At 40.9% G+C, this 16,032-nt stretch overlaps 1 protein-coding gene across 2 annotated transcripts in view; it reads right to left on the bottom strand.

The window, feature by feature from the left end:
• LOC127006122 (amyloid-beta-like protein) overlaps positions 1 to 16,032 on the bottom strand; it is a 95,672-nt gene that overhangs the window by 22,209 nt on the left and 57,431 nt on the right. The window contains exons 1-5 of one of the 2 annotated variants that reach the window (XM_050875640.1): positions 10,451 to 10,586; positions 7,089 to 7,215; positions 4,944 to 5,299; positions 2,886 to 2,999; positions 1,817 to 2,071 (exon numbers count right to left, since the gene is read on the bottom strand). In XM_050875640.1, coding sequence (XP_050731597.1) covers positions 1,817 to 2,071; positions 2,886 to 2,999; positions 4,944 to 5,299; positions 7,089 to 7,215; positions 10,451 to 10,453 — 855 coding nt within the window. In that variant the 5' untranslated portion in view covers positions 10,454 to 10,586. Of the gene's footprint in view, positions 1 to 1,816; positions 2,072 to 2,885; positions 3,000 to 4,943; positions 5,300 to 7,088; positions 7,216 to 10,450; positions 10,587 to 16,032 lie in introns of those variants that run through there. The other variant, XM_050875639.1, reaches the window with a different exon arrangement.

Genomic DNA, 16,032 nt, shown 5'->3' with positions numbered 1-16,032 from the left:
CCCTATGAATGTTGATTTTCACTACTCTCACTCTTGATTTTTTTTCATGTCAAACAAGCACCTTGTTTATGTGGAGCAGAGTTGGATGCGAGACTTCATTGACTTCATTAATACTTTTCTGTCTACATCCAAAACCTCCTTTAATTAATCAACACTTTTGTGACTTTAGCACCTTTCTTTCCTTCTACTTAACTTTCTCACTCACAGGACCATCTACCTCTATTGCCAAACATGGCATTTAGGTACATAAACTCCTCCATCACATCAGTGGTATCATTTATGTTCCAAAAGTTTGTTCATTTTCATTGCAATTGCCACAATTTTATTTTTCTTTATACTAACTTTTCAGGCTCTCTGTTTAGGCATCTCAATAAAACTAGCAAGCCTAAGAAAGCACTCCTGATACTGTAAAAAATAGTCAATCTAATGCATACATCATGTTTGAGATGTTCAAAATGTTTTTTGTTTTTTACACCTATTTATAACATTCTTGTCTTCATTTATCTCATCACTCCATCTATATATTTGCTAAACTGCTAAAGATATACAAAATATCACTATGTAGCTCCAATTCAGATATGGAACAAGTTAATAAGATTTAATGACTAACATCTGCTATGCAGCCATTAAAGAAACTTTTCACTTCATCCAAAACCCTTCCTCTTTTCTGTACAGGCATAGTTTCTCCCATAAACCTTATATAACTTTTTCATATGAATTTCTCTACATCAGTAGATGTAGGGAACAATCTACTCTTTCATCCACTAGGCTTCTGAGCATGTTAATTTTTTGTTAGGTAGAGGTAAAACTGAGGGCAAACGGTAAGTTGTGCATGACCTTAGTGCTCATCTCTACCAAATGGCCCATGCTCAACATAACCCGAGTGCACAAGGGAAGGGTGAAATATGAGCTACCATGGTTTACTTTCCCCAGGTGCTTATTTATTAACAAGTTCAAAAGAGAGGATGAACAACTGGGTGAGCTGAGTGCTGACTGCCCAAGGTCAGGATCGCAAGTGGGCCCAGATTCTTAGCTAGGAATGCTAAACACTACACCACGAAAGCATGTGCAAAACTATTCTATGCATATCTTCCCACCTATGATCACCTCTGAAGCCACCTGTTCATTACAAACTTTTTCTCTTGCTACTCTCTATTCTATGATCCTCAGATGCAGTTTTCCAATCCCCTCAATGGACTATAGTCCTAGTATTATGTTTTGTAATTATTACAATCGCCTTTATTTTTTATAGAACTGCTATTTTTTATTGATATTATTTATACCTTCAAACTACCCATGTCTTTTCACACAGTATTAACTACAACATATGATCTCCCCCTAGCTTGGTAAGTTCTGCATGTATACCATTGACTAGACTATCTCTCAAACACTATATCCCCTTGCATTTCTCCTTCAGCTATGTAATATCAAAGGGTATCATATTAAGATCTGCTCCCTATGCAATGCCTTCATTAATTATTAATCACCTACTGTATTTTTTCTTAGTTACCATTTCTTCATCTCATCATCCTTTTCTAATGTACTTATACAAAACTCCAATTATATTTTAACTTCTTTACTCTCAGAATAATTTGTTTCATATCCTTCCAAAATTCTTATATCTCCACTTAATCTGTTTAATTAATTTCTTGGCAAAACTACTTTTGGCATATTTGCTTCTATGTACTCTGATGTCTTGTTTTTTATGACAATTATTTTCCCTATTTTCAAGTACTGCAAATGATATTAGAAACATCACATATTGAATACTGATATACAATTACAACATGCCTAAGATTACAGAGGGAAAGCTTACATTGGGTTGTCTCTCAGCAAGGGCTCTTGTATAACAAGTCATTGCTTCCCTCTTCATTTCATTGATGTGGGCAACAATGCGCTGCTGATGAAGAGCTGTCAACTGGTGTCTCTCTGCCTCATTTTCAGCCTCAACAGCCTCCACAGTTTGCTGGAACCGTTGGGTCATACGATGTTTGAACTCCTCAGCACTGTGTGGGTCTTTAGCGCGCAGGTCCTGGTACCGCTCTTCCAAATCAGACCATTCCTTCATGATCTGCAAAGGTGAAAGTACAACTGATGACAGCTATCTCTACTGATGGGTTCTTATCTTACTCTTCTTTGGAAACATTTTTGTGCCTGGAAGATTATCAATTATGGCTGAGGAGGTAGATCACAAATAACATCTATTCAGGAGGCATCATGAATAAAAACAACTCCAAAATTGAGCGAGATTTTTCACTTTATATAAAATATGTGACAGGCCTACACTGCTGCAGCACATGTATCTCTTCAAACACAATCTTATTTGGTCTTCTTATGTGTAATGGACTGATGAGCTGTATAAAAGGACCCCCCAATTTCCTTGGCCAATTGGGTAACTATTTGAGCTAATGGACAGACAGGACCCACATTTTCTTGGTCCTGAGTTCAGTTTCAGCAAAGGAAAGTTGGTAGTAAGTTTTTTTTCCATCCATGGCCAGATCAATTTTTCATGTGTTCCTAAATAAGTTAAGATATGGAAATTTTATGCACTCCTGTAAAGTATGGTAAGGGCCAGTCAGTCATATTGGGAATTGGGCATGTGTCCAGCAATTGCCAGACCCCAGATTTTGTATGGAAAATCTAATATCCAGGGAACTGAAGGTCAAATGTGCATATACACACATATATAGTCATCCATACATTATATATAGGGTAGGGTTATCAAAAAAGTTTGCAGCACCACCTTAGCTCCTGTATATGCCTTTCTGACAGTGGCTTACAATTGTTGCCTATTTCCCTGAGGTTATCATATCCACAAAATTATTATTATTCATTCAACTATCTCTCAGTTCTAGTCACAGGCAATGCTGGTTCATTTGGCTCACCTTCGACACCTTCTCCCGGTGGCGTTCTTCAAGCCGTTGTTCTGCTCGGCGGAAGGCATCATGCTCTTCGTGGGGGTCAAAGCGACTGAAGTATTCATCTCTCGTGCCAACCTCCTACAAAGATGGCCCATAATGAGAGATAATAATGAATTTAAAAGAATGTGAACTTTCTTCCAATAAAATCAATCAAGAACAACAGCAGCAATGTCTAACATTCAGCATGCAATAGGATATTTGTAACTGTGACAAATTGTTCCCTGAAAAACATCGGTATATATTAGTGAAAATAAAATTTGCCTGACATTGATACACATACATTAATTGGTAAATTGGTGCAGCCACCCAAAGACTTTCACCATTTTTTTCATTTTAAGCACTTGCATCACAACAGGTTTGTAGCTGAAATGGTAAGAATCCAAATTGAAATGAATGAAATATAACTTAAAGGAGTTGATGAGGTGTTTAGTGTGATGGTTGCTCTGAGGCTTACACACATAGGGTAGTGTGGTGTATGGCTTGCCCTGTCCCTACGCTGGCCCGCTTGCCTGACTTGGCTTAGTCATCTCCATCAAAGCATTATGAAACCCTTTAAACTCAACCCTTACATCTAGTGTTTAGAGGTGAAACTATCACACAACAATATACACGCTGATTCAAAGCCGAGCATGAGAACTTCTGAGCCAATGGGTAAACTGGCCATCACAAAAGAAAACAGACAAGACAATGCATCTAGAGTAGTCTGCGGCTCCCACCCTACATGTAAACATAACAAATATCTCTATCATTCTTCAAATAAATGAAATCAGCTGGGCATAAGTAAATTTGTGTTAGCTGCTGCATCACTGAGTGACACCAAATGCAAGAATTTCCAATTAATAATGCAGAGAAATTCTGAAATATAATAAAAGTTGCAATAACATAGGGAGAAAAAAGCTAATATGTCTGTTATATCTTGCTCTAGAAAAATTATGCAACCAGAAATATTGAATCTAATGAGTCTCTGTCAACAAGAAATTAATCTGGAATAAAAAAGTTGAGAAATGGACAAATATGTCAAGGGCTGCAGCCTTTACTATGCCATGGGAAGGGAGGTTATGCCAGATATCACTTTTGTTCCTATTATAGCACGTAGATTTTCGTAAATTATGGCAATACACAATGACCGATATGCATCATGAAGTCGCGCTAGAGGCAGTGGGGGTCCATTACATGCCCATAGAAGTGAAACTATTGCAAATTTTTGATGAAATACTTTGTAAATACATTTTTTTTCCAGAAATCACGTTGTTCAACATCTCACGATCAACTGCCCCCTTAAAGTAATATGTATACTGTGGTGTGATATTTTTGTTTCTCTAACCAGTTGTTAGGGCTGTTTATTTCTATAATCAGTTGTAAGGGTTAACTTTAATGGGTTTGATGAAGTGTTGATGGAAATGGGTGAGTCAGGCATGTGAGGCCAGTGTTGGGATGCTGCCCCTGGAAAGCCACAGCAGTCTCCATTCACAAGCCTCAGAGCAATCTCCTTATTAAACACCACAATAACTCCTTTGACGTGTTTCATATTATTCATGTCAATCAAATAATAATTCCTCTTACTCCAGCTAAAACATACGTAGTGATAGGAAGGGTTCAAAGGGGGAAATATGGGCAAAAGTACAGGAGTGGTGGCACCCAATATCACTTTATACATGTATCCGTGGTCACAACCATAGTGCAAGTCTGATGACTAAGTCATCAAGAGTGCAGCAAACAAACTCTATGATGCAACCAAACACTTTCTTCTTTCTTCTGTTCAAAAGAATTCAAACATTTTTTTGCGCAATTTAGTATCTAGCATGCCATTTATGTTAAAAACTTAAGGGAAATCCCTATTGGCGAGATCCTACTGTAAGCTGAATATGAGTATTGTACTGAAAATTTTCATGAAATGTGTTTTATATACATATACTATATGCATTTCAGAATCAGTAAAGTACTTTCCACTCTCAATGCCCTCTTCATATATTCTGCACTTTACCAAAGATGAATGTGTGTTCACCTATGCACTGTATTTACCTGAGGTGTGGTAGTAGTGGGAACCCTGGGTGTGGGGGTGGGGGTGGGTGGGGAGAGTGACTGGTGGGCATGTCGGTCCATCTGGGGTAGGGCCACTGGCTCCTCTACCTCCATGGGACGAGCTTTTCCATGAGTTTTGTAATTTTTCGGGCAGCAGACAAACTCCACCCCTGAGAATACATCAATGCCACAGGGCAGAAGCATGGCAAAGGATTTTAGGGTCATTCTGCGAGCTCCACAAGCATGATCAGCAGTGACGTTCCAGCGGTCAAACTCCCAGCACCGGGACTGGTTGTGGATGTGGTCGAAAAGGCAGCCTTCAGGCACCAGCAGGGCATCAGACTGGAAGGACCCCTCTGCAAGTAAGAGATATGGAAGCTTTAAGATAAATATTGATAGAATTGTATATCTCTGATTTAGAATCAACCTTAATAAATGTGTTCATCTACACAAAATGCAACAGGGCTAGTATATCATTTGCTGCATTTCAATTCAGAGCTCCCATTTTATTCACAATTTGATTTATCGGGAGTTATTCTGGAAAAAATGTATATCAAAATAATCATGTGTGGAATAAACTTGAAATTCCAACCATGCACATGGCAGCAGTGTAAACAAATGCTACAGGGGGTCCGTGCCACCACTGCCACCTCAGTCTTCTGTCTCGTGTCGTCCTAAACAGTACAATTTTCTTTGTACTGGTCACATGTTTTCCATATGTAGTTCAACCACATCAGAGACAAATATTAATAGAAAAGATGGAGAAGAGTTTAAGAGAAGCAGAAAATTGCTAACATCAACAGAAAAATGATATTGGACAAGTTCAGAAGCAGTATGAGTATTTGTGGTTTTGGCCACAAGTGGGGTTGTCAAAAACATAATACCAGCAAAAAAAATAAGGGACACTGTAACAAACTGGAGAGTATCTTATACATATCTATAAACCTTACTTTCTGATTACGGTAAGGTTTGTTAAGTTACTTTATCTGATAAGCTATAGTTTTGATTTTGCCTCACTGACATGTGACTGCAGATACATTAGTTTATGATAAAAATTTAGTAAACAACTATTTGAATCTGGTGCTATTGTGGTGACTGATCCGCCTCATGTGGAAGGCTTTGCAAACTCACTCAGTGAGTGGGATACCTCTTTGGCAGACTGGTTAAGGAGCAACATTCCCATCTAGCTTTGTGGGTTTGATCCCCAGCAGTGGTAAAACCTTTTCCGGGTCTGGATCAATTTCTCATGTGTTTCGTGATGCACAGAAATCATGTGGATGTATGGTAAAAAGGAAATCAGTGGCATTACAGTACATATAAACAGCTATCTCTAAAGGTTTCTTTGACTATGCGCACAAAAAATTACCATATCTATGAAAAATGTATCAAGCAAGTCAGCTGCACTACAATAATACTGGGCACACCCTCTTTCCTTAATCCTCTAACTTTATCATGTTTTTATTGAAACTCACATTATTATTACTATTATTTTTTTTTTTACGGACAGTCTGACCTTATCAAAGACTTTTCAGCATCATTATTCTAAGTATCTTTCAATGCTGACACCTTGCCCAATTCATAACCTTCTTCTGCCTTTCATCGGTCATCTTTTGAGGTTTAAAATGGGTGACCAATATACGTATTTTTAACACAACCATTGAACAACTATTTTTTTCCCTACATTTTTTCAAACAACCCTACATGGTGTAGTGATTAGAATACCTAGCTATGCATCTGTGGGGCTGGGTTCGAATTTCGGCCTGGGGAAATACATACATTAGCATAAATACATAAATATACAGGGTGGAGTCATTAGGTGATATGATCATGTCAGGAAGCCGTCAGCTGCTTTCTGTCAATACCATACCATATAGCCACTGGTCAACCTGAGTGGTGTCACTTTTTCCATGGGAAGTTGTCTCCTCACAACCTACCACCATGAGAAGGATATATGTATTAACATTCAGACAATGTGATGGTGAAATAATGAAATAATGAAAATAATGAAGGAAAAGTAAATTTTACCTTTTGCCTACATTAGATGTTGGATTTCTTGCTCTCGTTGTAATATTTGCAGCCATTTCCTTAATAAGTACAATCAAAATATGGCTTTCCATTCTCTGTCCCCTTTAAATGGATACTCACCAAGACACCGGTATGGTTTCACCCATGCTGAAGCTTTGCACTTTGAGTGGCCCACTCGACAGAAATTGGGCACTTTGTAGTAATGAGATGACTCCACTATGTTGGTGATGTCCCGGTCAGCATACACCTGTAAAGAAATTTGGTTATATTAGTAAGAGCTGGTCTACACCACCCTTAAAATAACCCTAACAGATATGAAGGTATATGTACACAATCAAATGATTTATTTTTTCATAAAAATGTGGAAATATTAATGAACACTAGTGAAAAGTCAACATATATAACATTTCATAGATTCTTCGGGTACTAGGTAAATGACTGATTAAACTAAAAATATACAAATATGCATATACCACTGTTTCATTAAGTGTTTTGTTGTTTTAGGCAATGTTTTGGTCAACTTAGGATCAATAGTTACACACACACACACACACACACCATATAACATAGTCAAAACTTGTGCTTATCTAATACATTAGCTTGGATAACATATCACTGGAATTCTGATTTTACCTGTCAAACAACTTCATAAAAGTGTGGCGAGAAGCAACTAAAGCTACCAGGTTTTCCTTACATTGGCTTTGTTTTGCAAGAAATAAAAGTGAGTAATGTTTTCTTCACTGAATGAAATAGTACAGTACTTTTGCCTCACAGCCCTTTTAGAGAAGCAAATGAGAGGTATTACCTTTCAGTCTCCTTCATGCTGAGGAACCAGATACAGTACTGCCCCATACCAAAATTTACCTGAGAAAGCCCCTCACTGAATGCCATTTTCAAATTCAGGAGCAATCTACATGGCACACATGAAATCATGTTTATATGTCTTTGTAGTGATCGGCAGTATTGTATTATTACATCCAATTATTTTTATTCCTTAACTTTATTAATTTTTCAATACCCATCTCATTGTTCCATATTGGTGTCATTTTATACTTCTCTTTCCATAACATGGCATTTTGTTTCAGTATGAAACTCCATCTTTCAGGTTTGTCCAAATCTTTCTTTAATTCTCTGCAACTGTCACAGCTGACCACATTCTTCATAATTTTTGTATCATAAGCATATTAGGTCACACAATTTTATTCCTTCTGGAATGTAGTTGATATAAGTCGAGAACATAATAAGGGGCAAAACAGACACTTGAGGCACTCCACTTATCATTCCTTTCCACAAGGAGACTTTTGTAGTAGTACTCATTTCTCTTCCTGTCAAAATTTTTCTATCCACTTAACAATCTTTCATGAGTTCCTCTAAATCTTTCAAGTTCCAGAAGTCTTTCATGTGGCATTTAATAAAAAGTTTTCTCTAGATTCAGGAATATACAGTCTATCAAGACTCCTCTTCCTTGAAAAATGTATACAGTATACACCACTGGTATAAAGGTTAAGTAGGTTGGTAGTATATATGAATATCCTTATCTAAATCAAAATTTTCTGATTGGTGGTAGTTGTTCTTACTCTAAAAACTTTATATACCTACCGGCTTTTCTTAAAACAGCTTTTCCACATATTGTACATATTACATACAATGGTTTATAATTTAGAGGGTCTCTGTTATCCTCACTCTTGTATATGAGGATGATCAGCCTGTTCATTATGAGGTCTGGATGTCCAATTCATGCTAAACAAAAAAGGTCAGGCTGAATCTGTGATCGTAGCGTGAATTGTAGTGTAGTGTGAACTGACCGAGTGTGGCAAATGTGCAGTGTGGCATGGTGTGGATGGGTGTTATGTTGTATGATGTGGCTGGGTGGTGTGTGGTTTGGTGTGGCTGAGTGTGATGTGTGATGTAGGTGTGGCTGTGACTAAGTAATATAGTATGTGGTGTTGCTGAGTGTGGTGTAAATTGTGGTGTAGCTGGGTATGAGGTGTGATGTGATGTTGCTGGGTATGGTGAGATGTGGTGTGGCTGTGTGTGATGTGGTGTGGTGTGGCTGGGTGCAGTGAGAGGTGTGGTGTGCCTGGGTGTGATGTGCGAGGTGGCGTGACTGGATGTGATGTGAGGTGTAGTGTGGCTGGGTGTTGTGAGTTTGTGTGATGTGTTGTGTGGTGTGGCTGGGTATGGTGAAGTGTAGTGTGACTGGGTGTGATGTGTGGTGAGGTATGTGTGGGTGTGGTGTAAAGTGTGATGTGGTTGGGTATGGTTTGAGTCATGGAGTGACTGGATGTGATGTGTGTTATGTGGCAGGGTGTGGTGTGACCCTAATATAGGTGTGATGTATCGTGGGGTGTGGCTGGGTGTGATGTGTGATGTGGAGTGACTGGGCGTGGAGGCAGTGACGCCTCTCAAGGTTAAAGCGTCAATACAGGCCTTATAATGCAAAGGTTTTCTTAGATTGCACCACAAAGCCGCTGTTGTGCACAAATTTTCCCCGTCCCGAGTCGTCATGCGAGATACATATATCTATTACGCCATCTGTAGGATATGTTGATCTTCCTTTGCTTTTAAGATTGATAAGGGAGTGGATGGAGGAGGCAGTGGCACCTCTCAAGGTTAAAGTGCCAATGCAGGCCTTGTAATGCAAGGAGTTTCCTAGTCTGCACGACAAAGCCAGTGTTGTGCACAAGTTTTTCCAGTCCAGCGGGAAGCCTTGTAAACAAACTCCACCACGTGCTACCAGTGTTTGTTGGGTCATTTTCTGTTTCAATACATCACACAAACACCAAAAAAACACTTTCCACCATCAGCCGATGCATGGAGATTAAAATGAATAAATGTGGCAGTTTCTAAAAATAAGTTTGTATCATGTTAACATGCATTTTTTTTCTTTACTACTGTATGTTGAGTAATTTTCAGTTCCAACACATCACACAGACACCAGGGAAACACTTTCTACCAACGTCAGCCAATGCATGGTGATTAAATTGAATAAATGTGAGTTTCTAAAAAGAAGTCTGTATCATATTAACATGCTATGTGGTGTGAGGTGTGATGTGGTTGGGTATGGTGTGAGCCATGAGGTGTTGAGTGACTGGATGTGATGTATGGTGGGATGTGTAGTGTGGGGGGCTGGGTGTAATGAGTGGTGTGGTGTTAGGTGTAGTGAGGCTCGGTGTGGTATGGCTTGATATGATGTGTTATGTCGTGTGGTGTGAGGTGTAGTGTGGCTGGATGTGATGTGTGGTTTCGTGTGGTGGGGTGTGATGAGTGGTGTAGTGTGGCTGGATGTGGTATGTGGTGTGGTGTGGCTGGTTTTGACTTTCCTACCACAGAACTGCGGGAGAGGGGGAGGGGGAGGGGGGTGGAGTCGGAGTCGGACTCACAACCTTAAAATATCCTGGAGTCGGAGTCGGAATTTTTCATGTCCGACTCCACAGCCCTGCATGTATGTAGTACCTATTAACATAATGCATTACACAGACCATTTCAACTGTTGTGGTAACAGGCGTGCAAAATATGAAAAAAATCCCTCGGGTAACTCAGATTTTCGAATATCTCGGATTGGCCTTCCCACCATGGGAAGGCCATGTAGCTATTGGCTATCCGGCGGCGACTCGGAGACAATTATTGTTTTGACTTAACTCGGTTCCTCTTTTCTATTTCGGAAAAAAAAAATAATACTGGCTGTCGTTTGGAGCCAAATGTTCAAATGTGGTACCTGCTGGTAGAAAAAAATGTATTTACCCTTTGCTGGTAAGGTTTTAAGGTTTGCGTCTGTGTGTGGTGTGTGTGACCGCTGTGGGGCGAATGTGCCGCGGGCCGCAGTCTCCTGAGCGGCCCAAACAGGCAAAACACAGATTGGAAGGTTTTGTATTATTTCGCCCAGGGCTTTATTTTGCTCTCCAGCAGGTTAAGAATGATTTAACTTGCTGTTAAATAATTGTTAGTAACTATTTTGACTTCTGGTCTTAAGGTAAGTGTTTACAGCGAGAGGGCGTCTGTAAATCACTTACGACCGGAAGTCAAAATAGCTACAGGTACTTAAACTAACAATTATTTAACAGCAAGTTAAATCATTCTTAAGCTGCTGGAGAGCAAAATAAAGCCCTGGGCGAAAAAACACGAAACCTCCCAAACTGTGTTTTGTCTGTTTGGGCCGCTCAGGAGACTGCGGTTCGCGGCACATTCGCCCCTTAGCGGTCACACACACCACACACAGACGCAAACCTTAAAACCTTACCAGCAAAGGGTAAATACATTTTTTTTTATCTACCAGCAGGTACCACGTTTGGACATTTGGCTCCAAACGACAGCCAGTATTATTTTCTTTTCGGAAATAGGAAAGAGGAACCGAGTTAAGTCAAAACAGTACTTGTCTCCAAGTCGCCGCCGGATAGCCAATACGGTCCATTGGTCCGACTTATGCGGGGTATACTGTATTATATCATTATTATTATTGAGATCTTTATACAATAACTATCAATGAGGATTGAATGATTTTTCCTTACTATGGGTTAATAAGCCTGAAACTACATTTATTCAGCTCTCAAGAACACCACAATTAAGTTTTCACGTTCTCTTACGACACTATCCCATCATATTGCCTTCCTCACATATTATATGTCCTTCATCCTTTTTAACACAATCTGTGTTCACTTGAGCACTTGAGTTTTAAGAAGTGTGTGTGTGTGTGTGTGTGTGTGTGTGTGTGTGTGTGTGTGTATATTCAAGTAAGCTCCACGTAAGCCCAAACGATGAGCTTGCGCTCGTCGTTTGGCGTGAGCCAAGGTTTGGGGGCCGTGACGCCCTTTAAGCTTCCCGGCCGCGGCAGGTGCCAGACCAGTACCACCCCGAGAGGCGGGACACGGCCCCGGCTAATACCCGGTACCCATTCACTGCTGGGTGGATAGGGGCGCGGGTGTGTGGAAATCGCCCACCCTTCTCAGCTCCGCCCGGGAACCCAGGATCTCTCTGTGGTGAGCCGAGTGTGCTGACCATTGCACTACGGAGTACCCTGCTAACCATTGCACTACGGAGTACCCTGCTAACCATTGCACTACGGAGTACCCTGCTAACCATTGCACTACGGAGTATATACCCTGCTAACCATTGCACTACGGAGTACCCTGCTAACCATTGCACTATGGAGTACCCTGCTAACCATTGCACTACGGAGTACCCTGCTAACCATTGCACTACGGAGTACCCTGCTAATCATTGCCCTACGGAGCACCCTGCTAATCATTGCACTACGGAGTACCCTGCTAATCATTGCACTACGGAGTACCCTGCTAATCATTGCACTACGGAGTACCCTGCTAATCATTGCACTACGGAGTACCCTGCTAATCATTGCACTACGGAGTACCCTGCTAATCATTGCACTACGGAGTACCCTGCTAATCATTGCACTACGGAGTACCCTGCTAATCATTGCACTACGGAGTACCCTGCTAATCATTGCACTATGAAGCAGAGTCGGACTGGGGTGCTCAAGGGGGCCGTGCCATCTAGTGGCTGGAGGGGGCCCGGGCCCATTAAAGCTAAAATATCACTTAGCATGGGGCCCATGTGCCATTGGCACACGGGCACATAGGCCAATCCGACTCTGCTACGGAGTACTCTCTCTCTCTCTCTCTCTCTCTCTCTCTCTCTCTCTCTCTCTCTCTCTCTGTGTGTGTGTGTGTGTGTGTGTGTAACGACTCTCTCTCTCTCTCTCTCTCTCTCTCTCTCTCTCTCTCTCTCTCTCTCTCTCTCGTTTCCCGACCACGAAAGCCTGCACGTAGGTATGCCTCGTCTCCGCGCAGCCCCAGGAAGGGAGTCAGACATATTGACCAAGGGGATTACAGGGGACGCGCGAGGTCCATTCTGGCAAGGCTTCATCCAGGAGCTGATATGAAGTCGGGCCGCAGAATTCCAGGGGTATTTTCAAACCTTCGTTCATTACCGCCGACTCATACCCGCGAGACAGGCTAGACTTAAACGCGTGTGTCGTCCCAGCCCAGGCTGACAGAAAGAGAGCTTTCTGTCGGCCTGGGTCCCAGCACCGTGGAATAAAGCCCGACAAAGTGCGCGGAATTTTGGTGGCATTTCCATGTTATTATAACTGCGTATTTCCAAGTTGCCGTGTTCACCCAGCGATAATTAGGGTCTTGAGTGTTTAGTCTGCTAGCACGGACGACCTTAAATTTTGCTCGGCTGCCTACGGCGACCTGTAACTCAATAAATTTGCTTTTCTTTCCAAATCGTTGAGGAGAAATGGCAAGGAGATTGGGACCGGGACATGGACACGTTTACGAGAGAGAGAGAGAGAGAGAGAGAGGGGGGGGGGGGAGGGGAACGGGCACGGAAGGCCATCAGTTCAGCCGACCAAACAAATGGTTGTCATGACGACGCGGCTGACGTCACGCCCTGCTCTCATGACTCGTTTTGACACCTCGGGAAATGAGCCAACTTAAATCACTCGGGCAGAATTTTGCTTCGAACAAAATTATGAAAATGTGAAGTTGGGGGTGCACCACAGACGTCCATTGTCTCTTACTTGTGGCGAGGCAAACAAGATATGAAGCGAGGAAGGGGCGGCTGCGGCGAGAGCGGTAGTCTGAATTACTTTTTTTTTTTTGGAGGTCAGGGGGAAGAAAGACATACCACAGTGTTGTAGAAGAGGCATTAATTGGGAAATATAACAACTATGTCGCCACTAGTACCAACGATGTTTATAATGTTAACTCTCGGAGTATTGTCATAAAATGAATTATAAACAAGGAAAGGGACTGATTACGGAGCTTTCGAAGAAGTTTTAACTGGAGGATATAATCGTTGTCGATAGAAATATGCGTTGTAAGGCACTGCAAGCATGCTTTCACTAGACTTATCGCTGCTCATTTCAATTAGGCGTCATTCAAGTGTGCTTGGTCTCGGCTAGTGCGTCAATACCTCGGGACAGGGAAAGGAATGTTGTGGTGTATACACTAAGGAAACTACATTAACAGTGAAAAAAATCCCGTAATGAACACCACTGAGTGCCGAAGGATCGAACGCGTGCCTTCTGAGTAGAAGTCAGGGCAGTATACCAACTACGCCGCCGCTCATCAGTGGCATAGATGGTATGCTACCCTGACTTTAATTAAAAAAAGCACGGGTTCAATCCCCCGGCACTCAGAGGTATTCACTGCGGGAATGCTGTGGACTGTGGTGGCCAGGGGGTGTGCAGCTCTCGCGGGGATGCCTGCCGACCTTTCATAACGCTATTAACTCTTAATGATGAAACGTGGCTCTATGGGGAAATTATACTTGTGTATATGTAGCACACATACAGCCTGGATACTGATTTGCCATAGCTTACACACACACACACACACACACACATACACAGCAGGGGTGCAGTGATTGCTATTAATTTATCTTCTAACAGTGAGGCATACTAAGAATATGTAATTACTTGCATCGTATTAGTGGGTCAAACTGGTGATTAACACAATCACATTAGTAAAATGTACTTAGGAAAAAAAAATCCATCAAATTCATTCCATTTGATCAATGTATCTGCCCTTCCGTTTATCACTCGAACAAGCAAAGGACAAAATGACGGATCTCAAACTCAGATCGCGATTTCATATATATATATATATATATATATATATATATATATATATATATATATATATATATATATATATATATATATATATATATATTTGAGAGAGAGAGAGAGAGAGAGAGAGAGAGAGAGAGAGAGAGAGAGAGAGAGAGAGAGAGAGAGAGAGAGAGAGAGAGAGAGAGAGAGAGAGAGAGACCAATTTCTTTAATGCTGTTTGTTTACCGATCTAAACATTTATTTGCATTTTTACTTAATAATTCTCATTTATAAATCCATATTTTTAATCTTTTATTCAATAAATTAATGTTTAATTTGGGATTTTTCAGCTACGACTTTATTTCTTTTCGGCCGTGATTTCCATTTATTTTGATTAGCTAGAATGAAGAGTTGAACTGTGTACTGAGGATGCGACAGTCACCACCGTGACCCACATACCTTCCAGTTTTATATATATATATATATATATATATATATATATATATATATATATATATATATATATATATATATATGGCGCCATTATAAACACTTGCCTGCGCCATGACGGGGTGGGGCCAACTACCATCCAGGCCCCTCAAGCAAGCCTACCGGCGCAATAGGCGTAGACGTAAAATATATATATATATATATATATATATATATATATATATATATATATATATATATATATATATCTATATATATCAGGGATGTGGAGTCGGAGTAAAAAATATTCGACTCACACCTGGGAAATTTTAAAGTTGCGACTCCGACTCCGACTCCGGCCCCGCCCCACTACTGCATTTTTTTATTACTTTTTTATTTTAGGTGCTGCCTGTAGCGCCGGTAGACTCTTTTGAGGTCCTCTTCGACGGACTCAGCCAGATAATAGTTTCTGAACCAACCGCACCCGGTAACTGCATTAGCTAGCCATCTTGCCCTCCTAACTTTATCTGATCTCCAATCCCTCAATTACATTACTTCAAACCATGGTTGCCAATTTTATTAAGTCCGTACAATTTGTATATCGTTTTCAGACCTGTTGAATTTTTTTTTTCTCATTGTGGTTCTCATTCAAATGAAGGACGTATTTACATCACAAGAAAGTCTTATCATTCATTCCAGAACCTAAGTGTAATGGAAAATAGCAAAGTGTTTGTGAGCGTCAGTATAGTGTTTAGAATAACGCATTACGAAATTTACGAAACTTGGGGCGGCCACTAGCACACCAGTAGGCTAAGTTTCAAAATGATGCCTCTTACACACACACACACACACACACACACAAACCGGTAGCTCTGTGGATAGAGCGTCTGCCTCACAACCAGAAGGACCGGGGTTCGATTCCCCGACCAGGTGAAGATAAGTTGGGTTTATCTTCTTTCACGTGTAACCCCTGTTCACCTAGCAGTGAGTAGGTACGCGACGTCAGGCAAGGAGTTGTGACCTCGTTGTCGCGGTGTGTTGTGTGTAAGTGGTCTCAGT

This window comes from Eriocheir sinensis, chromosome 32 (assembly GCF_024679095.1).
Source record: "Eriocheir sinensis breed Jianghai 21 chromosome 32, ASM2467909v1, whole genome shotgun sequence".
Taxonomy (NCBI): Eukaryota; Metazoa; Arthropoda; class Malacostraca; order Decapoda; family Varunidae; genus Eriocheir; species Eriocheir sinensis.
The sequence above is the reverse complement of the archived record's forward strand: the minus strand, read 5'-3'. Positions and strand labels throughout refer to the sequence as shown.